This window comes from Mesoplodon densirostris, chromosome 2 (genome assembly GCF_025265405.1).
Source record: "Mesoplodon densirostris isolate mMesDen1 chromosome 2, mMesDen1 primary haplotype, whole genome shotgun sequence".
In the NCBI taxonomy this organism is placed as follows: domain Eukaryota; kingdom Metazoa; phylum Chordata; class Mammalia; order Artiodactyla; family Ziphiidae; genus Mesoplodon; species Mesoplodon densirostris.
In genome coordinates, this window is record NC_082662.1 from 11,857,571 (window position 1) to 11,880,308 (window position 22,738).

At 47.4% G+C, this 22,738-nt stretch overlaps 1 protein-coding gene across 1 annotated transcript in view; it reads left to right on the forward strand.

Annotated features, from left to right (window-relative positions):
* LOC132502414 (forkhead-associated domain-containing protein 1-like) overlaps positions 1 to 14,357 on the forward strand; it is a 94,628-nt gene extending 80,271 nt beyond the window's left edge. Inside the window, 1 exon segment of the mRNA XM_060118329.1 lies at positions 14,241 to 14,357. Coding sequence (XP_059974312.1) covers positions 14,241 to 14,357 — 117 coding nt within the window.
* The last annotated feature ends 8,381 nt before the right edge of the window (positions 14,358 to 22,738 follow it).

Consider the following 22,738-nt stretch of genomic DNA (forward strand, 5'->3'; position numbering starts at 1 on the left):
AGTTTGTTTTCAAAGTCTGTGAGTCTCTTTCTGTTTTGTAAATAAGCTCATTTGTATCATTTTTTTTAGATTCCACATATAAGTGATATAATATGATATTTGTCTTTGTCTTACTTGCTTCACAAAATATGATAGTCTCTAGGTCCATCCCTGTTGTTGCCAATGGCATTACTTCATTCTTTTCTATGGCTCAGTAGTATTCCACTGTATATTTGTACCACATCTTCTTTATCCACTCCTCCATCGACATTTAGGCTGCTTCCATGTCCTGGCTGTTGTGAACAGTGCTTTCTGAGACTCATAGTCTAGCTCGTCTGTATTTTTTTAACTTTTGATAATTCGTGTATTTTATCTTGTTCTTTCTATCCAGATAACTCTTTTTTCTACCAGTTTTATTGAGACATAATTGACCCACAGCACTGTACTGAACTTAAGGGTGTCCAGCATCATGATCTGACTTCCCTGCCTCCTGCAATGATGACCACAATCAGTTGAGTGAACAGCCCGAGTGTTTTTAAAGGCGGCGCTTCTGATTTTCATTGTTCTGCCAGGTGCCAGGGATACACCGAGGAATAAGCTTTCTGAGAATAAAGATTTGGGTTTGCTCTTCTGAGTAGCCAGAATAGTACTCCAGTCTTTCTGACTTGGGGCTGTGTATTTGTACACGCATGCTTGCGTGTATGTGTGTACATGTGAGTATGTGCTGTGTGTTGGCATGTGTGTGTATTTGCATGTGTTTGTTTGTTGCCTGCATGAGCTCTAAGGAGGCCAAGGTCATAGAAGGGTGCCCTTCTCCTCAGCCAGGAGGTGATGATCAGATAGTTCCTTGCAGAAGCCTGCCCTCCATCCTGCGAACCTTCCAGGCAATAGGTTTCCAGACAGCAGGCTCTCTGGCTTAGAGCCCCAGAAATGAAAAGTGGTTGTCCTGCTCTGAGGGAGCCTGGATGCGGTGTTTCCAGTGCTCACTGCTGTGAATTAAACATCACAGGCCTTAGTCTGCATGTGTCATGGGGCTGCCTCAGGCAGAGGACAGTTTCCTTTCACACCAAGCAATGCCAGGGAGAGCTGGGCCAGTGACAGAGTTGTGACTTTCCCTTTGATGTGCCCTCTGGAGAGCTCACCCCTCTCCGACATGCCCCCCCGCCCAGGGCTTCGTAGACTAGGCCCCAAAGTAGAGACACCAGACCACAAAGTGGGACAGAGAAGGGCCCAAAAAAAGCCATTGTCATGTACTGAAAACCTGAGGATTTACATAATCAGGCTTCACATGCATTATTCATGGGCTGCCTCATTCATACACAATGCAAGGGACATGCCAGCCTGTTTGTCAGGAAGAAAACAATAATATATATTAAAGTTTTGCTGGATCCTAAAGCGCACTTGTATACATCTGTCTTGGCATCCGTTCCTTCCAGGGAGTATATCTTCGTTGTCTTTAAGCAGAAATGAACAGAAGGTAGAATTCCTCTTTTCTAAGTTTTACACTTAGTATTTTCACAAGGAGCCTTAGTTTTTTAGCCTTCTGTATAAAACTTTGAAACTCTTCACCCGTTCACAGAGGTGGCAAGGTTGAAGCACTGAGATGAAATGACACACATTAAGCTTCAGAATTGCCCACCCCCAAAAAAATGGAGTTTGTAGTTTTAATGTTTGACCATCTCTTCACCAAGCAGACCTTTCAAGAATCAAAAGTCCTATTTCCACACTAATATCTCTGGCTGTGAAAATGAGACTTGGTATAAGATGCTGGGCCTTCACAGCGACTGGGCCTGTGGCTCTGTCCATGTGGCAGAGGGACGGGAACCGCGGCCCAGGCCGTGCCCACTCGAATCCACTTCCCACATCCCTCGAGAAGGCGGCAGTGTCTCTCAGAGTTCAGAGGCCAGATTTGGAGTCAAACAAATAGGGGTCAAGCCCCACCGCTGCCCCGAATGACCCTGAGTAAGTGGCTTGACCTCTGTATCGCAGGTTCCTCAACAAAGCAACCAAAACTGTTAGCAAGGGGCCTACTCCGTGGGGCAGTGGGAGGGTTAAATGGCAAAATGCCTGCAGTGCCTGGCACATCACAAGCCCCGTGTCTAAGGGGGAAGAATAGGCAGCTCATGGATGGGTGGGGATTCCTCTATTTCTTTCAGGGAGCTTCCTGCCAGCTGACGGCTTCCCTGGTCCTCCCAAAGCCGCCAGCTCTTATGGGACGCGCTCTTCTCTTTGGTGAATACGACTAGGGCCACGGCCAAGAAAGGACCCAGATACCTTTTGTGAAAGGGCTAAGGCTGGGATTTTCAACAGGAAATTTTTAAATGCACAGAAGTTGCCACTTGGGAAGCACGCAAGCCCTTTCTTAGGGCTTGAAGTGGAAGAAAGGCTGAAGGGCACCGGCTGCTTCTGGCAGGAGAAGCCGCTCAGCTCTCCTGCCAATCGAATCTCCAGCCAATCAAGTGCTGCCTTGGGGGCATGACCACCACTTGGTCTTGTGGTCTCAGCCAGGAATACCCCCTAACCTTCCCTCTGCTTAATTAGCTCAGATCCCTCTTCTTTAAGATGAGAATAAAAATGGCACCTAGGTCGTAGCCTTCCCAATGGGAGCTTGTATACAAAAGCCTTAGCACATAGGACCACAAAGCATACACGGTCTCCTACCATCGTCATTATCCTCACTATTTTCTTTAACTCACTATCTTCCAAGATTTCCTTGGGCCCAGGTATTCTCAAGATTCTGGCTTCCTCCGTGCCACTTGTGTGTTTTGTTTGTTTGTTTGTTTGTTTTTCCTGTACACGGGCCTCTCGCTCTTGTGGCCTCTCCCGTTGCGGAGCACAGGCTCCGGACACGCAGTCTCAATGGCCAAGGCTCATGGGCCCAGCCGCTCCGCGGCATGTGGCATCTTCCCGGACCAGGACACGAACCCGTGTGCCCTGTGTCGGCAGGCGGACTCTCAACCTCTGCGCCACCAGGGAAGCCCCACAATTGGTAGATGTTGTGTAGGAGGAGCGTGGGATGGGAGGGGCTTGGGGTGGTGCTCTTCCGCCCACAATGATGAAGTAGAACCATGTGGCCAGGCCTATGCAGCATACGGATAGAAGAAGGCTAAAGAAAAAGACCCTCCCCCACCCCCTTCATCACATCCCAGTGAGTTCAGTAAAGTTCAGGAAAAGCAGGTGCACAGGGGCCAGGCTCTGCCCTTCAGTGCCCAGCTGCCCACTGACGGAACTTAATCCAGGAAGGAATTTTGCAGCAATGTTCAAACTGGGGTTCCCTGGAGCCTTTGGGTGCCATGGAAAGGTGTGACTCTCAAAGCACACACACCTTTCTCCCGCCAGAGAAGCTCTCCATTATCTTATACCCCAAGTTCCTCATGGGATTTTGCTTGGATAAACGGTTCTGCAAAAAAAGAGGTGGGGGATGGGGTGGGAGAGAAGAAGGCTGTTGGTTTAAAACTAACCCCTGCTTGATAAAATCTGAGAATTTGGATAGTGATTGTCTCAACTGAGTTTGTGATAAATACTGAGTGGCTGCAGGCTCGAGGCCTTCTCCACGGAAAACGCCTGGAGGGCAACTGTCAGTTCAATACGGGCCCATCAGCCTTCACGGACATTCCTCTGAGGGTAGAGTTAGCATCCTTCTGGGAGAATGGAAGAGTCTTGTAAGCACCTATGCCCTGTCCCAAAAGACAGCCTTATTTCCTCCCTGAGTTTTGTGACCACCCGGTAGGGTTGCCAGATTTAGGGGAAAACAAACAAACACAAAACACGATGCCCAGTTAAATTTTAATTTCAGATAAACAACAAAAGCTATTCAGTATAAATGTCCTAAATATTACACGGGGCATACTCACACTCACAAATTTGTTGGCTTCATTCTGAAATTCAGATTTAACTGGGCATCCTGTATTTTATCTGGCAACCCCTCCAACATTTACTGAGCACCAACTAGACACCAAGCAGGGAGGTTCTGAACCAGGTGTCGCAAGGTGGCAGCCCACAGATATATTCCATTTGGCTCATGGGATTTTTTTTTAAGTTACATTTCAAAATAGGGCAGTTTCCTGGAATACTCTGGATTTCCAGCTTCTCTGGGAAACTTGGAAGATCTGGCGACCCTAGGCCCACAGACCCACAAGCCACCATCACAAGCCTCCATCTTCCAGGCCCCTTAGAAAGGCGCTGGGCTCGTGTGTTTGCTGCTGTCCACCGCCACCCCAGCTCACTTCACCCACTTCTTTTACTTTCCTGGCCGCTGTAGGAATCAGGTTGGCGACCCCAGTGGATGCTCAGGGCTCTAGGAGAACGTCTCCTTCCTGACACCACTGCACATTCACCTGCGGAGTTTCAGTCTGCAAGGGAGACCCCAGTTCCCTCTCACTTTTGTGTCTCCAGTGCCTAGGGGATGCTCTTTCTTTGATGAGCTGCCCCTGAGGTGCAAGGTCTTGAGCAGATCAGGGTCAGCAATAGTAATCAAACCCCAGGGGAGCGGCAAGCTCCAGGTTTTCAGTGATGCTGGCTTCCCAACAGGCCCCTGTAGTCCCTGCCAGGGAGGTTAGCCACTGGGGCTTTCAACATTTCCACTGGGTGGAAAGCCACTGGCCATCTACAGCCTCTTCCACTGATCTAGGAGGCTCTGCTTCCAGCTAAAGCAGATCTGTCCTCCAAGAAGAATACAGTAACCTTCATAGCCTTCTTGGTTGACCACCTCCTTCTCTGCTGGAATCTGGAACAGAGATTCCCTAAAAGGTGCAGCAGGACAGTGTAGCGTTGCCCCAAAGCCACACCCCCTTCTGCAGACCTCTATCCTCACCTCCTCAGCTAGGAAGGCTCAACATTCCATCCAAATGGGTAGCATCTGAAAGTTGAGAAAAATCCATCTTTCTCTGATGCAAAAGGCAAAGAAGAACATAAGCTAAATATTGTCAATATTCTTTCTGTGTTAAAGAGACGAATGTTCGTAGAGCTGATGAAGAACTCGAAGATGCAGAACTCACATTTCCAGGTGAGCCAGAAGAGAGAAGAGAGAAAACCCTAGAACGTCAGCAGGAAGCCCAGTTGACAGTTATCCCACATCTATTATGTATTGAGCATTTGGCATGTGCCGGGCACAGAGCCAAACACTCGACGTGCAGTATCTCTTTTAAGCTTCACAACAACCCTATGGGGTGGGTGTTGTTATTATACCCAATTGACAGATGAGGTGTCTGAGGCTCAGAGACTTTCTTTGTCCAGAGCCACACAGCTCAGTAGGAGAGCTGGGAATCAGTGCAGATCTGACACCCAGGTGAGTGCTAGCTTTTCCTCCTTTAGGTTAGAAACCTCCAGGTAATAAACCTGATACATTTCCAGTGGCATTTCTCTTAAATTTCCAGGAAACATCCTCTAGAATTCTCTTCAAAGTTGAGAATTAAGACTATGAAATCTTGAACATGTTGAAACATTGCCATTGACAAATCAGCCCTGGAACTGCAATTAAGCCAGTCCACGTTCCCACTTTGCAGACAGTAGAGGCGAGCTCTCAGGAAGCTAGAAAGCCAAACACATTTTGGTTGAATATGAGAGAGGAGACATTCAAGTTTGATAAAAGGCCACAGTCATGCTGAGGCAACCAAATTATCATGGGAAGAAATGAAGATATTCTAGGTGAGGGATATATTTGGAAAATAGAAGCTTCTTAACCAGCATCCTTGTGCTAAGACCAGAAGGTGGTTATTCCCCAGAACAGTATGTTAAGAGGATAGAGAGCATCCTGAGGGCCCCACTTGATCTGAGACGTTTGCCACCCTGCAAAGTGGAAACGACTGGAAGTTTGTTACTTATTCACTCACATATATGACTGAGCTGGGAGGAGGCAGAAACTGCCCCACATCTAGGTTTTGTCTGAGGACCACCTGGGGATGTGAAATGGCAGAGGAGATATTGGGATGGGCCCCGGATGTTGTGGGAACATTGTGCTTCTCTGAGATGTGAGACCCCCTGGAACTTCACGCTGCCTCTGGCTTTAACAGAAACGGGGCAGATGGTGCTTCGGCTAAGAGCAAAGAGCCAGCTTCCCATTCTCCCTGCCCTCCAGCCTGAGCTTAGAAGTTTGGTGTCTAGGATCTCGTCAGTACAGAAAGGTTTCCTCCAGGTTCCTTGCCAAGTGTAACTTGGGTGACTCCTTCCCCAAGAGTGGGCCTTGGGCTTCCCTGGTGGCGCAGTGGTTGAGAGTCCGCCTGCCGATGCAGGGGACACGGGTTCATGCCCCAGTCTGGGAAGATCCCACATGCCGCGGAGCGGCTGGGCCTGTGAGCCATGGCTACTGAGCCTGCGCATCCGGAGCCTGTGCTCCGCAACGGGAGAGGCCACAACACTGAGAGGCCCATGTACCGCAAAAAGAAAGGGGGGGGGGGGAGGGGGCTTTTTTAAGGATATAGGGGTGAGTGCCTCATAAAAACTGGGAGCTGAAAGAGAGCCTGGCCTCGAAATAGAACTGGTAAGCCATCAGATCTCAGGCATCATCTCTTTTACACACACACAATCATGCGCACACGCACACACAGGCCGTATCTCCTCCCTGTGTCTCTGTGTGGCTCCCCTGATCTCTGCTCTCTCCAGTCATGTGACAGGATGGAATGACCTCACGGTCCCCCAGTTCAAAGGACCAGCCCAGGAAGCAAGTAGCATCTTAGAGCCCATAACCCCAAATCCTGGGAGTGACCATCTTAAAAGCCCAGCCCGTGCCAAGTGCCCGATCAGCTATGACCAGGGACAGAATCACACACATGGCTGCCTGGATCCAGGAGTAGTGCTCAGAAAAGGGTTAGACAGACCCCCTAGAGTATGCTGCATCTTACCCTCCTAAGACATCAGAGACATAAGGCATTCAGTTCAGTAACAGCTTTTCGAGAGAAAGTCCATCCCAATGAAATTGCCTATAATCAGAAACTCCTGGTTCAAAAAAAGATGCAAATGTCAGAAGAAAACGTTATCTGTGTACCTGGAAGAGTGTACACCAAAATGTGAATAAGGTTACCTGTGGGTAGTGTGATAATGGTGGATCATTTTACCTTCATTTTGCTCACGTCTATGCGTGTATATAAATATTTTTTACAACAAAGATTTTATTTTGAGTAAAAAAAAATGCCATTTGAGAAATATTTGGGGATTTCCCTACAATTATTGAGTTTGGGCATTTGTTGCTCTTGCTTGTTGTAAGTTGGAGCCAGAAAAGGCACCCCAAAGATGGACCAAGGAAGGGAGATGCTGAAGAGAGAAGTGTCTAGCAAATCCAGCCAGAGCCTTCTGTTTTCTAAACCTGATGGAAGGAACTAGAAACGTCGTCCCGCTGGGCCTCGCGTGATCCTCCGTGAGTCAGTGTAACTCTTCTGCGTCAAACTACTAAGATGCTTTTTTAGGACATTAAAGGTTGCTACCGTAGTGTGTTGCTTCCTAGACTGGTATTTTGCACAATACTGTATTTTGGAGTGTGTGAGGAGAGGGGTTCTTTTCACAGATATTATGAATGTAAACGTATGCAGGCGTATGAAGAATATGTTTGAAATTCAGAATCCTAGGCCTGGTAGATGCAATTATGTGTTTGGGTAGTGACAAACCCAAATGTCACACCTCCAAGGAGCTCTGAGAAGCCCGCAGTTGAGAAAACCCAGGGCGTGTACTGGGGCCACAGGACAGAATGGTAACCTCAGGGCTGTTGGGGCCATGGTATAGTGCATTTATATCTGAATTGATTATAATAAATGTGAACAGCAACCAGTTTTATCGCTTCCATAACAGTGAGTCATGTTTATATGGCGCTCTGCGGTGTTCAAAACACTTCTCGTCTAATCCTCTCTCAAGCCCTGGGAGGTAAATAGCGTTATGTTCCCCATTTTACAATGAGGAAGCTGAGGCCCAGAGAGGTTAAATGGCCCGTCTAAAGTCACACAGCTAGCAAATTCAAGAATTGGGTCTGGAACCCAGGTTTCTAACTCCATCTCACGCTGCCCATTCTGCCGCACCAAGACAGCCCAGTAGGTCAAGTCCCAGGCCATCAGGACAGACCAAGTACCCAGTCATCAAAGAACACACACTGCCCTGGTGGACAGACCCCTTTCCCGTGGTGTTTGAAGAGACCTTCATTTTTGCCTTCTCTCCAGCCATCTGTTCTCTCCCTGCCTTTCTTGTACAGCCAGAGACCACCAAACAAAACAGGAGGAAGAGCCAGAAGCCATGAATATCATTTATTTTTTATTTTTAAAAAGCCACAATAAAAGTATTTTGATATTTTAAAACCAAATGCATTCTTTATACTGATTAAAACTAGAAGGAAATGGGGAAAATGATTTGCATGATCTTCCACTAAAGGTACTTGTTACACAGTGAGAAGGGTGAGCATCACCTGACCCTAAAAATAATCTTGAAAATCCCAGCAGTTTTCCATAAAGAACATATTACTTATACTGTACCATATCCCCAAAATCCAAAACAGCAATCTCCAGCACCAGAAAAGATCACTTGGTCAGGCAGTAGTTAAGTAGCTGGCTCAGGTTTGGAAGCCAAATTGTGTGGGAAAAAAATACTTTGGTTGAATACAAATATTTGAATTTGCATAAATTAAATGTAATGCCTATGGGACTCCACTGTATTTGAGGTCTTTCAAAGGACGTGTTAATTTTTATCGTATCAACATTGTAACCCACAATGGCAATGTCCTTTCTTCACTCCTTGAACTAGATGGTTCTTTAGGTGTCTCCTCAGCCACACACCCCTTTCTCTGAGAATGCACATTCCCCAACCAGGTTTACCCTAACTACTGCTGCTCTCTTGGCCACACCTGACTGGCTGATCAGTAGATATTATACCCAAGCCAGACCAATCAGGTTTCTCTTCTAACCCAAGCTGGGCCAATCAGCACCTGTGCCCTTGATATTTGGAAGTGGGACACGGAGTTACCACACAGGTCATTAATGGCCCGGAGCTGAAAGTCTTGATGCAGTTCCCAGCTGGGGTGGCCATTTCTCCCACTGTGTTTGGAGAAACAAAGCCAGTCTTAGAAAGAGATGGCCAGGATAAATAAGCAACAGGTAGAGACAAGAAACCAAGACCCAGGGAATTCCCTGGCAGTCCACCCTGCACTTTCACTGCCAAGGGCCCGGACTCAATCCCTGGTCAGGGAGCTAGGATCCCATAAGCCACTCCGTGTGGCAAAAAAAAAGAAGAAGAAATCAAGACGACCCCCAGAGAGACAGTGCAGCAGACACTGCAAGCCCCTTAGTCATTGCCTCCCTCTACTGTATAAGCAGCACGCGAAATGCCCTCATTTCCCAGCCTCCCTTGCAGCTAGACCTGGCTGTGTTGTTCAGTTCTGGCTAGTGACATGCAGGTGAAGGCCCTGGGCAGGGCTTCCCTTCTGGAATTAAAGGCAAGGCTTTGCTAGGAGAAAGTTTTTCTCTTTGTCCCTTTGCCTTGTCTCCTTTTCCTCTCCTGGAGCTCAGACTTGGAGCTGGAGCAGCCATGTTGGGGATCACCAGGTAACAAGCAAGAGACCAAAGCCCAACTCAAAGGACAGTGGAGTGGAAAGACATGAAAAGCCTGGGTGGGAGCCTAGTGGCATCACTGTGCTCTGCACTGTTCCTGAACTGCCTACCTCTGTACATCCTGTTGTATAAATACATCAATCCTATCAGTTTCAGCCACTGTAGTCAGATGTACCTGTTTGTGCTGTGGAGCCAACCACTCAAAAGTTAGTGACTTAAAATGGCAACTATTAGTTCTCATGATTCCAGGCGTCAAGCTGGCCACTTGTACTGGCCTGGTTGGTTTGGCTGGGGCTAGTTTAGGGTGGCTTCGTGTACAGGCCAGCCTGGTCATTGCCAGGCAAGCTGAGTTAGGACAGTGGGTCTGAACTGGGGGCGATTTTGCCACCCAGGGGGCATTTGGCAATGTCTGGACACACTTTGGTTGTTAAACTGGGGTGGGGGTGATACGATCATCTTGGGGTAGAGGCCAGGGATGCTGCTAAACATCCTGCAGTGCACAGAACAGCTGCCCACAACCAAGACTTATTTGATCCAATATGTCAATAGTACCGAGAATGAGAAACCCTGGTCTAGAAAGGCCTCAGCTGGGACGTCTGATTCTGCCTGGTGTGGTCCCTCATCACCCAGCAGGCCAGACCAGGCCACGTGTGGTGGGTACAGGTTTCCAAGAGCAACAGGAGAGAGAAAGCCGCAAAGCACACTTTTGAAGTCTCCACCTGCCATGTGTTTGCCAACATCTCATCAGACAAAGCAAGCCACATGGCTAGAGTTCATTTGGGAGGGGCTCCAGATTTTTACCATCTACCCACATCCAGGTTTCAGTTATTTAAAGCTGAAGGCAGCGCGCGCCCAGAGCGTTAACGGGCGGGGGCGGGGGTGTGCAGTTGGGAGGTCAACTGGGCCTCCTGGTAGCCTCCCTGAGTTCAACCAATCCAGTGAGGAGAAGCCGTGGGCGGGGCGAGCTCAGCTGCCAGAGCGGCGTGAAAAATTTCCCAAGGCAGAGCGAAAACCTTTCCTGAGCGACTGAGCATGCCTGCTGGTGAAAGGTCCAGCCCAACTTTCACCACATCCCAGACTCCAGAGGGACTTTTCTGAAACCCAGAGAATTGACCATGTCCTCAAACAGCTTAAAAATCTTCCATGGCTCCCCCATGCCTCTCAGGAAAAAAAGATCACACTTCAGTGGTTTTTTTATGCTTCATCCTCAACCAATTTCTTCAGCCACGTCTCCCACTACTTTTGCAAGAACTCTTTTGCTCCACGGATGTTGAAAACTTGCAGCTTCTCATACATACCATGTTCTCTGTGCACACAGGTTCACCTAACTGCGATTCTCTGCCCAGGCCCTCTCTACCAGGATAATTGCATCTGTGCTTTCTAGGTCTATGAAGACAGTCATGCTTCATCCCTCTGGCATAGCTCTTGTTTTTTTTTTTTTTTTTTGCATCTTTGTTGGAGTGTAGTTGCTCTACAGTGGTGTGTCGGTTTCTGCTTTGTGGCAGGGTGAATCAGTTATGCATGTGCATGTGTTCCCATGTCTCTTCCCTCTTGCATCTCCCTCCCTCCCACCCTCCATGTCCCACCCCTCTAGGTGGTCGCGGGGCGCCGAGCTGATCTCCCTGTGCTGTGCGGCTGCTTCCCACTAGCTATCTGTTTTATGTTTGCTGCTGTATATGTGTCCATGGCATAGCTCTTCTTATTCTGTGTTGTGAATATACTCTATGTGCTCACATGTCTTATCTTCACTAGAATGTGTGCTACTTGAGGGCAGGGGTCTTGGCATATTTTACACCTGTATGGAACTCTAAGACCTACCAGTGTGCCTGGCACAGGATAATACTCAATAATTGTTTATTGAATAAATGAATGGATTATGAGCTCCATGAAGGAAAAAAAAAAAAAAAAAAAGCTTTAGGCATTCCAACTGATGCACAAAGTTGCCCTGATTCCTGATGACTTTCTGGTTCCTGGTTTCTTTCCTTGGAAAGGCCCATTCCAATGCCTGCCCTTGGGTTCCACTAGGACGTTTTGTATCACTCAAGATTCTCTGGTTGCAACCAACAGAAATCTCCTGTGGCTAACTTAAACAGAAAAGGAGTTTACTGAAAGGAAATGCGGAAGGTTAGAGAATCAAAGGGCAAGCAAAGCGGAGGAGTCTGGACAGGCAGGAGCCATCTTTTCTTCCCCATAGATGTCCCCTTTTTTCTTCAGCCGGTTTGAGTTTCTGTTATTTACAACCAAAATGGCATTTACTAAGACGCTCTGCACAGCCCCAACTGGTAGCTCTGAGAAGCTACCAGCGACCTTTCTTTCCCCTGACGTTGTACCAAGGGACAGCAAGGTACCTGCAGTCCCCCCCTAGAACTCCCAATCTTCTGATCCCCCAAGAAGCTAAGCCAAACAACTTCCTTCCACCCTTGCCAATGGGGGCCCATTTCGATTCGTGACTTTGCAGATAAGGTGCCCTTCTCCAGCAACTTGGCAGATCCAGCAGTGCCTGCTGTTGTGGAAACCGGGGTCATGAAGTGTCTACGGAAGAAAACAGCTTCCCCCGGATCCGTGTTGCAAAGTGTGTTCCTGGTAAGTGGAGTGGTTTCCAATTTTTTAGGGTCTTAGGAAGGAAAGCAATACTCTAACGATGAGAGGAAACCCAAAACCTGCTAATGCTAATGTTCTCCTCTTTTTTTAATATAAATTTATTCATTATTATTATTATTTTATTAAATTTATGGCTGCATTGGGTCTTTGTTGCTGCGCCCAGGCTTTCTCTAGTTGTGGCGAGCAGGGGCTACTCTTTGTTGCGTTGCGCGGGCTTCTCATTCCACGGCCTTCTCTTGTTGCAGAGCATGGGCTCTAGGCATGGAGGCTTCAGTAGTTGTGGCTCGCGGGCTCTAGAACGCAGGCTCAGTAGTTGTGGCGCACGGGCTTAGTTGCTCCGGGGCATGTGGGATCTTCCTGAACCAGGGCTCGAACCCGTGTCCCCTGCATTGGCAAGCAGATTCTTAGCCACTAGGGAAGTCCATGTGCTCCTCTTTTTCATACTGAGTTTCCTAAGGCAGGAGTTAGGGAGCCAGTTGAGGGACGGTAAACTCTTTTGGCTTATTAGCTTGGCCTCATTTCCATCAAGATGCGCCGCTTGCCTCTGTCTGCTCAGTGTCCCGAGTTATCTGGGCCCACTCATGATCTTCTGTGCCTGCTTTTGTTTTTAAACATTTTTCTTTGTCCATCTGTTCCCCGGGAATCCACTGCAATGCCTCTGTCCTGCGGTGGGAAACATTAGCAGGCTCCTTGTTTGAGTTTCCTCTCATCACATTGCTTTCATTCCTAAGACCCTAAGATATCGGAGGCAGCAATTTTACCTCTGGCTCGACGTGGTCTTATCAGCACAGGTTAGAGTTGCCCTTTGACGGATAAATCTCTTTTATGGTTAAACAACCAGCCTTCATTCATTCCAACAGACACCAGGTACCTACTACGTGCCAGGGACTAATGATACTGTGCTAGACCTTGGGGCCTTAACCTTTGCTCCCCTTTCTTTTCATGGTCTAATCTGCTGCCCTCCTGCAAAGGAGTTGGAATAGTTAATTTAGTGGGTGTGTTGCCTGGGAGAGCTCACCTGGGACATTCCCAGCCTCTTTTGGCTTTCTATGAGATTATTGCTGGGCCTTCTCTAGAGAGAGCTGCATGCAGCAGTGACCCTCTTCTGGGAGTTTCTTTGTGCCTTTCAACAGTTGAAGTTTCATAGCTAATAATAGCCAGCTTTTTATAGCATCCTTGCCAGCCATCAGACCCTGCACTAAGCACGGTCCAGACGTGCTCAGTCCTCACTGTCTGGATCGCTCCGGTTTCACGTGTGAAAATGATGAGAAGTAAGTTACTTGCCCAAGAGCAGAAGCATCAGAGCCCACACTTCGTACTCAGCTGCTCCAATACAGCGTCTTCCTTGGTGAAGTCCAGGAACCAGCTTGTTATCTACTGGATGATGAGGGTCAGGTCAGCAAACGTTTTCTATAAAGGGTCATTTCCCTTTGTGAACCATGGGGTCACTGTCATCACTACTCACCTCTGCCATTGCAGCATTATGCCTAAACAAATGAGCTTGGCTGTGTCCCAATAAAACTTTATTTATAAAGATAGGCAGAGGGCCAGATATGCCAACCCGTGTTAAACTCTCACGCAGACTAGATTGTTAATATCTGCATGGCTATTGTCTGCCACATGACTACCAGGAAACCAGCTGATCATCATCTCCATCACTTGTTGTGAGAGTGTTGTGAGCTTTTGCTACGTGCCACGTGCCACACACTAAACGAAACACTTTACGTACATTTTCTCATTTAATCCTCTCAAGTAGTCCAGGAGGAGAGGGCCATTCGAAAGGCCTCTCGAAAGGTAAAACAGGCTGCCCAAGGTCACCCCAAAGGTATTTTGAAACCCATATCCTAACCATGAGTTAGGAGGCAAATGTAAAGATGGGCAAAATGATGCAAATGTAAGAAGAAAATGTTAACTGTGTATCTGGAAGAGTGTACACCAAAATGTGAATAAGGTTACCTGTGGGTAGTGTGATAATGGTGGATCATTTTACCTTCGTTTTGCTCATGTCTATGTGTGTATATAAATATTTTTTTACAACAAAGATTTTATTTTCAGTAAAAAAAAAACCCATTTGAGAAGTATTTGGGGATCTCCCTACAATTATAGAGTTTGGGCATTTGTTGCTCTTGCTTATTGTAGGTTGGAGCCAGAAAAGGCACCCCAAAGATGGACCAAGGAAGGGAGATGCTGAAGAGAGAAGTGTCTAGCAAATCCAGCCAGAGCCTTCTGTTTTCTAAACCTGGTGGAAGGAACTAGAAACGTCGTCCCGCTGGGCCTCGCGTGCTCCTCCGTGAGTCAGTGTAACTCTTCTGCGTCAAACTACTAATGCTTTTTTAGGACATTAAAGGTTGCTACCCTAGTGTGTTGCTTCCTAGACTGGTATTTTGCACAATACTGTATTTTGGAGTGTGTGAGGAGAGGGGTTCTTTTCACGGATATTATGAATGTAAACATACACAGGCGTATGAAGAATAAGTTTGAAATTCAGACTCCTAGGCCTGGTAGATGCAATTATGTGTTTGGGTAGTGACAAACCCAAATGTCACACCTCCAAGGAGCTCTGAGAAGCCCGCAGTTGAGAAAACCAAGGGCGTGTACTGGGGCCACAGGACAGAATGGTAACCTCAGGGCTGTTGGGGCCATGGTATAGTGCATTTATATCTGAATTGATTATAATAAATGTGAATAGCAACCAGTTTTATCGCTTCTATAACAGTGAGTCATGTTTATATGGCGCTCTGCGGTGTTCAAAACACTTCTCGTCTAATCCTCTCTCAAGCCCTGGGAGGTAAATAGCATTATGTTCCCCATTTTACAAATGAGGAAGCTGAGGCCCAGAGAGGTTAAATGGCCCATCTAAAGTCACACAGCTAGTAAATTCAAGAATTGGGTCTGGAACCCAGGTTTCTAACTCCATCTCACGCTGCCCATTCTGCCACACCAAGACAGCCCAGTAGGTCAAGTCCCAGGCCATCAGGACAGACCAAGTACCCAGTCATCAAAGAACACACACTGCTCAGGTGGACACACCCGTTTCCCGTGGTGTTTGAAGAGACCCTCATTTTTGCCTTCTCTCCAGCAATCTGTTCTCTCCCTGCCTTTCTTGTACGGCCAGAGACCACCAAACAAAACAGGAGGAAGAGCCAGAAGCCATGAATATCATTTATTTTTTATTTTTAAAAAGCCACAATAAAAGTATTTTGATATTTTAAAACCAAATGCATTCTTTATACTGATTAAAACTAGAAGGAAATGGGAAAAATGATTTGCATGATCTTCCACTAAACGTACTTCTTACACAGTGAGAAGGGTGAGCATCACCTGACCTTAAAAATAATCTTGAAAATCCCAGCAGTTTTCCATAAAGAACATATTACTTATACTGTACCATATCCCCAAAATCCAAAACAGCAATCTCCAGCACCAGAAAAGATCACTTGGTCAGGCAGTAGTTAAGTAGCTGGCTCAGGTTTGGAAGCCAAATTGTGTGGGAAAAAAAATCCTTTGGTTGAATACAAATATTTGAATTTGCATAAGTTAAATGTAATGCCTATGGGACTCCACTGTATTTGAGGTCTTTCAAAGGACGTGTTAATCTTTATCGTATCAACATTGCAACCCACAGTGGCAATGTCCTTTCTTCACTCCTTGAACTAGATGGTTCTTTAGGTGTCTCCGCAGCCACACACCCCTTTCTCTGAGAATGCACATTCCCCAACCAGGTTTACCCTACCTACTGCTGCTCTCTTGGCCACACCTGACTGGCTGATCAGTAGATATTCTACCTAAGCCAGACCAATCAGGTTTCTCTTCTAACCCAAGCTGGGCCAATCAGCACCTGTGCCCTTGATATTTGGAAGTGGGACACGGAGTTACCACACAGGTCATTAATGGCCCGGAGCTGAAAGTCTTGATGCAGTTCCCAGCTGGGGTGGCCATTTCTCCCACTGTGTTTGGAGAAACAAAGCCAGTCTTAGAAAGAGATGGCCAGGATAGATAAGCAACAGGTAGAGACAAGAAACCAAGACCCAGGGAATTCCCTGGCAGTCCACCCTGCGCTTTCACTGCCAAGGGCCCGGACTCAATCCCTGATCAGGGAGCTAGGATCCCATAAGCCACACCGTGTGGCAAAAAAAAAAAAAAAAAAAAAAAAAAGAAGAAGAAACCAAGACGATCCCCAGAGAGACAGTGCAACAGACACTGCAAGCCCCTTAGTCATTGCCTCCCTCTACTGTATAAGCAGCATGTGAAATGCCCTCATTTCCCAGCCTCCCTTGCAGCTAGACCTGGCTGTGTTGTTCAGTTCTGGCTAGTGACATGCAGGTGAGGGCCCTGGGCAGGGCTTCCCTTCTGGAATTAAAGGCAAGGCTTTGCTAGGAGAAAGTTTTTCTCTTTGTCCCTTTGCCTTGTCTCCTTTTCCTCTCCTGGAGCTCAGACTTGGAGCTGGAGCAGCCATGTTGGGGATCACCAGGTAACAAGCAAGAGACCAAAGCCCAACTCAAAGGACAGTGGAGTGGAAAGACATGAAAAGCCTGGGTGGGAGCCTAGTGGCATCACTGTGCTCTGCACTGTTCCTGAGCTGCCTACCTCTGTACGTCCTGTTGTATAAATAAATCAATCCTATCAGTTTAAGCCACTGTGGTCATATGTACCTGTTTGTGCTGTGGAGCAAATCACTCAAAAGTTAGTGACTTAAAATGGCAACTATTAGTTCTCAGGATTCCAGGCGTCAAGCTGGCCACTTGTACTGGCCTGGTTGGTTTGGCTGGGGCTAGTTTAGGGTGGCTTCGTGTACAGGCCAGCCTGGTCATTGCCAGGCAAGCTGGGTTAGGACAGTGGTTCTCAACTGGGGGCGATTTTGCCACCCAGGGGGCATTTGGCAATGTCTGGACACACTTTGGTTGTTAAACTGGGGTGGGGGTGATACTGTCATCTAGGGGTAGAGGCCAGGGATGCTGCTAAACATCCTGCAGTGCACAGAACAGCTGCCCACAACCAAGACTTATTTGATCCAATATGTCAATAGTACCGAGAATGAGAAACCCTGGTCTAGAAAGGCCTCAGCTGGGACGTCTGATTCTGCCTGGTGTGGTCCCTCATCACCCAGCAGGCCAGACCAGGCCACGTGTGGTGGGTACAGGTTTCCAAGAGCAACAGGAGAGAGAAAGCCTCAAAGCACACTTTTGAAGTCTCCACCTGCCATGTGTTTGCCAACATCTCATCAGACAAAGCAAGCCACATGGCTAGAGTTCATTTGGGAGGGGCTCCAGATTTTTACCATCTACCCACATCCAGGTTTCAGTTATTTAAAGCTGAAGGCAGCGCGCGCCCAGAGCGTTAACGGGCGGGGGCGGGGGTGTGCAGTTGGGAGGTCAACTGGGCCTCCTGGTAGCCTCCCTGAGTTCAACCAATCCAGTGAGGAGAAGCCGTGGGCGGGGCGAGCTCAGCTGCCAGAGCGGCGTGAAAAATTTCCCAAGGCAGAGCGAAAACCTTTCCTGAGCGACTGAGCATGCCTGCTGGTGAAAGGTCCAGCCCAACTTTCACCACATCCCAGACTCCAGAGGGACTTTTCTGAAACCCAGAGAATTGACCATGTCCTCAAACAGCTTAAAAATCTTCCATGGCTCCCCCATGCCTCTCAGGAAAAAAAGATCACACTTCAGTGGGTTTTTTATGCTTCATCCTCAACCAATTTCTTCAGCCACGTCTCCCACTACTTTTGCAAGAACTCTTTTGCTCCACGGATGTTGAAAACTTTCAGCTTCTCATACATACCATGTTCTCTGTGCACACAGGTTCACCTAACTGCGATTCTCTGCCCAGGCCCTCTCTACCAGGATAATTGCATCTGTGCTTTCTAGGTCTATGAAGACAGTCATGCTTCATCCCTCTGGCATAGCTCTTGTTTTTTTTTTTTTTTTTTTTTTTGCATCTTTGTTTGAGTGTAGTTGCTTTACAATGGTGTGTCGGTTTCTGCTTTGTGGCAGGGTGAATCAGTTATGCATGTGCATGTGTTCCCATGTCTCTTCCCTCTTGCATCTCCCTCCCTCCCGCCCTCCCTGTCCCACCCCTCTAGGTGGTCGCGGGGCGCCGAGCTGATCTCCCTGTGCTGTGCGGCTGCTTCCCACTAGCTATCTATTTGATGTTTGCTGGTGTATATGTGTCCATGGCATAGCTCTTCTTATTCTGTGTTGTGAATATACTCTATGTGCTCACATGTTTTATCTTCACTAGAATGTGAGCTACTTGAGGGCAGGGGTCTTGGCATATTTTATACCTGTATGGAAATCTAAGACCTACCAGGGTGCCTGGCACAGGATAGATAATCAATAATTGTTTATTGAATAAATGAATGGATTATGAGCTCCATGAAGGAAAAAAAAAAAAGCTGAAAGCATTCCAACTGATGCACAAAGTTGCCCTGATTCCTGATGACTTTCTGGTTCCTGGTTTCTTTCCTTGGAAAGGCCCATTCCAATGCCTGCCCTTGGGTTCCACTAGGACGTTTTGTATCACTCAAGATTCTCTGTTTGCAACCAACAGAAATCTCCTGTGGCTAACTTAAACAGAAAAGGAGTTTACTGAAAGGAAATGCGGAAGGTTAGAGAATCAAAGGGCAAGCAAAGCGGAGGAGTCTGGACAGGCAGGAGCCATCTTTTCTTCTCCATAGATGTCGCCTTTTTTCTTCAGTCGGTTTGAGTTTCTGTTATTTACAACCAAAATGGCATTTACTAAGACGCTCTGCACAGCCCCAACTGGTAGCTCTGAGAAGCTACCAGCGACCTTTCTTTCCCCTGACGTTGTACCAAGGGACAGCAAAGTACCTGCAGTCCCCCCACCAGAACTCCCAATCTTCTGATCCTCCAAGAAGCTAAGCCAAACAACTTCCTTCCACCCTTGCCAATGGGGGCCCATTTGGATTCGTGACTTTGCAGATAAGGTGCCCTTCTCCAGCAACTTGGCAGAGCCAGCAGTGCCTGCTGTTGTGGAAACCGGGGTCATGAAGTGTCTACGGAAGAAAACAGCTTCCCCCGGATCCGTGTTGCAAAGTGTGTTCCTGGTAAGTGGAGTGGTTTCCAATTTTTTAGGGTCTTAGGAATGAAAGCAATACGCTAACAATTAGAGGAAACCCAAAATCCACTAATGCATTTATTTTTTTATTATTATTATTATTATTTTAATTTATGGCTGCATTGGGTCTACGTTGCTGCGCCCGGGCTTTCTCTAGTTGTGGCGAGCAGGGGCTACTCTTTGTTGCGTTGCGCGGGGTTTCTCATTCCATGGCCTTCTCTTGTTGCGGAGCACAGGCTCTAGGCATGGAGGCTTCAGGAGTTGTGGCTCGCAGGCTCAGTAGTCGTGGCGCACGGGCTTAGTTGCTCCGCAGCATGTGGGATCTTCCTGGACCAGGGCTCGAGCCTGTGTCCCCTGCATTGGCAGGCGGATTCTTAACCACTGCACCACCAGGGAAGCCCCTCATTTACTCTTAATCCTTCCCCCTGTTGAGGACAAACAGGAGGAAAAAAGAAAGGGCACAGCTTCCTTGGTGGCGCAGTGGTTGAGAGTCCGCCTGCCAGTGCAGGGGACACGGGTTCGTGCTCCGGTCCGGGAGGATCCCACATGCCACCGAGCGGCTGGGCCCGTGAGCCATGGCTGCTGAGCCTGTGCGTCCAGAGCCTGTGCTCCGCAGCGGTAGAGGCCGCAACAGTGAGAGACCCACGTACCGAAAAGAAAAGAAAAAAAAAAAAAAGGGCAATAGCAAGGTTCCAAATGAGCTGAGAAATGACCTTCTAAACGGGCTCTCAATCTGGCCTCTGGTAGATGTCTGTCGGGGTTTCTGCCCAGCCTAGACCTTCCTCAGGAGAGAAGACGTTTAGGGCTTACAGTGGGCTGACTGGTGGCCCCAAAGATCTCAGGCTCTAATCCCTGGGACCTGAGAATGTTACCCTACAAGGTAAAGTTTTGCGGATATAAGGATTTTGAGTTGAGACTATCCTCGCCCTAAGTGCCATCTGTAAGTGTACTTATAAGTGAGAGACAGGAGGAGATTATATACAAAGAAGAGGCGGAGGCAGTGACCACAGAGGCAGGACTAGAGTGCTGCACCTACAAGTCCAGGGATGCCAGCAGCTTCTGTGGTTAGAGTCTTTTGAACTCCTTGGCTTTTCACCTCCTAGGCTGTAAGATTTGAATCAGCCAATGCCCCAAGGAGAAAAGCTGCACCAAATGTCAGGCTTGCGTCTGTGTTTCCCTTCTCTCCAGAACTTGGCCCACATGTCTTGGTGTCTCTCTAACATTCAAATGCCAGCAAACAGATGTTTTCTTACTTTATACAGGTTTTCTAAAATTTCTTTAGACTTCACCTGATCTTATGTTATTATTGAACTACCATCTCAATTACCCCTAGGAAGAAAATTTACAATTTTTAGAGAAAAGGGAACCCTGGTACAGTGTTGGTAGGAATGTAAACTGGCACAGCCACTGTGGAAAACAGTATCGAGGGTTCTCAGAAAACTAAAAATAGAACTACCATATGACCTCGAAACTCAACTCCTGGGTATAAATCTGAAAAACACAAAAACACGTGTTATAAAAAACATGTATTTGAAAAGATACATGCACCCCAATGTTCAGAGTGTCATTATTTACAATTACCCAGATACGGAAGCAACCTAAGTGTCATCAAGAGATGAATGGATAGGGGCTTCCCTGGTGGCACAGTGGTTGAGAGTCCGCCTGCCGATGCAGGGGACACGGGTTTGTGCCCCGGTCCAGGAAGATCCCACATGCCGTGGTGCGGCTGGGCCCGTGAGCCATGGCCATTGAGCCTGTGCATCTGGAGCCTGTACTCTGCAACGGGGGAGGCCACAACAGTGAGAGGCCCGCGTACCGCAAAAAAAAAAAAAAAAAAAAATTAAAAGAGATGAATGGATAAAGAAGATGTGGTACATATAACCAATGGAATACTACTCAGCCTTAAAAAAGAATGAAATTTTGCCATTTGCAGCAACATGGGTGGACTTGGAGGGCATTGTGGTAAGTGAAATAAGTCAAACAAAAACAAATACTGTAGGATATCACCTATATATGGAATGTAAAAAATACAACAAACTACCGAATATACCAAAAAAGGAGAGTCACAGATATAGAGAACAAACTAATGTTTGCCAGCGCGGAGTGGGAGGAGGGTACAATACAGGGTGGGGAGGTGAGAGATGTAAACTTCTCGGTGTACGATAGGCTCAAGGATGTATTGTACAACACAGGGAATATAGCCAATATTTTGTAATACTGTAAATGTAAAGTAACCTTGAAAAAGTATATAAAAAATTTTTTAAAAGAAATCATATTGAAAATTGGAAACAATTTAAATGTCCATCAACAGGAAAATGCACATATAAATTATTGTATTTCCCTAGATGGGAATCCTACATAGCGAGGAAAAAAAAAAAAAGAAAAAAGGGATGCCAGCAGCCACCAGAGCTGGAAGAGGCAAGGGATGGACTCCTCCCTAGAGCATCCAAGGGAGTTTGGTTCTTCAGAAAAACCTTGATTGCAGCCCAGCTGATACTGATTTGGGGCTTCCAGCCCCCAGACCCATGAGAGAATACGTTTGTTGTTTTAGGCCACTAAGCTTGTGGGAATTCATCACTGTGTTTAGCAAACCAACACGGGGCTCAATCTTCAACTCATTAGAGACCAGCCCCCCACTTTGATCTGAACACTTCTGGACTCTTCCTATACGGCAGGAGTGCTGTGGAAATTGCACAAAGGACCTTAGTTGTTTTGTATGTGTGGAAACAGTCAAGTAGAAAATTATTCACGTTGTTCAGAGAATAGCTCATGGATGTTTAGTACGTAAAATATGGAGCATGGATGCACCTCCGTCTAAAAGGAAGGCAGGGAGAATGTTAGCTGGGAATGGTAGCAATAGGCTGGAGCCCTGAATAGTGCCTAGGAAGACAAGGAAGTTATCTGCAAGAGTAAATTAAAACCAAAGCAGGAGGTCACTTTCACCTCAAAATTCCCGAAGGCACACTCGTCCTGCTTGTTCACTGGTTCAGACTTTTCAGAGCTCTCTATCTTTTCACTACAGAAAAAGCTAAAAAGGTAAAAACCAGAAGACAGACCCTGGCCCTTCCTTTCCTCTCCGCCGTGTTTTTGTTCTTAGACTAAATAGAAGAAAGGCAGAGACAGGGGAGAAAAATCAAAAGCCACCCACCTCACCTGTTCTTGGGCCCTAACTGGCCCCAGGGCTATGAAAGAGCAAAGAAAATTCCCCCCAGCACTCCCACCCCACCCAAAAGGAGGAATCTCAGCAGCCATATTGGTGCCATGTGACCTCCACCCTCTCAAGTCACAGCTGATAGGTATGTGTTCACCTGACCCAGGAGAACCAATCAGAAGCTGGCCTGGGCTAGGCTCATCTCTCCCAGGTCCTGGGTTGGGCAACGTGGTATCAGGGATTAAGGGGCCACAGGTGAGTGAAGCAGTGGACATACCTCAGCACAGAGAGAAGGTGACTGCTGAAGGAGGCCGACATGAGGATGAGACCTCAGACATAGCTGTGTCCTGATGACTTTCTGGTCTTTGATCCTGATGCCTTGGAAAGCCCAGCTGTACTTCTGCCCCTGGGTTCC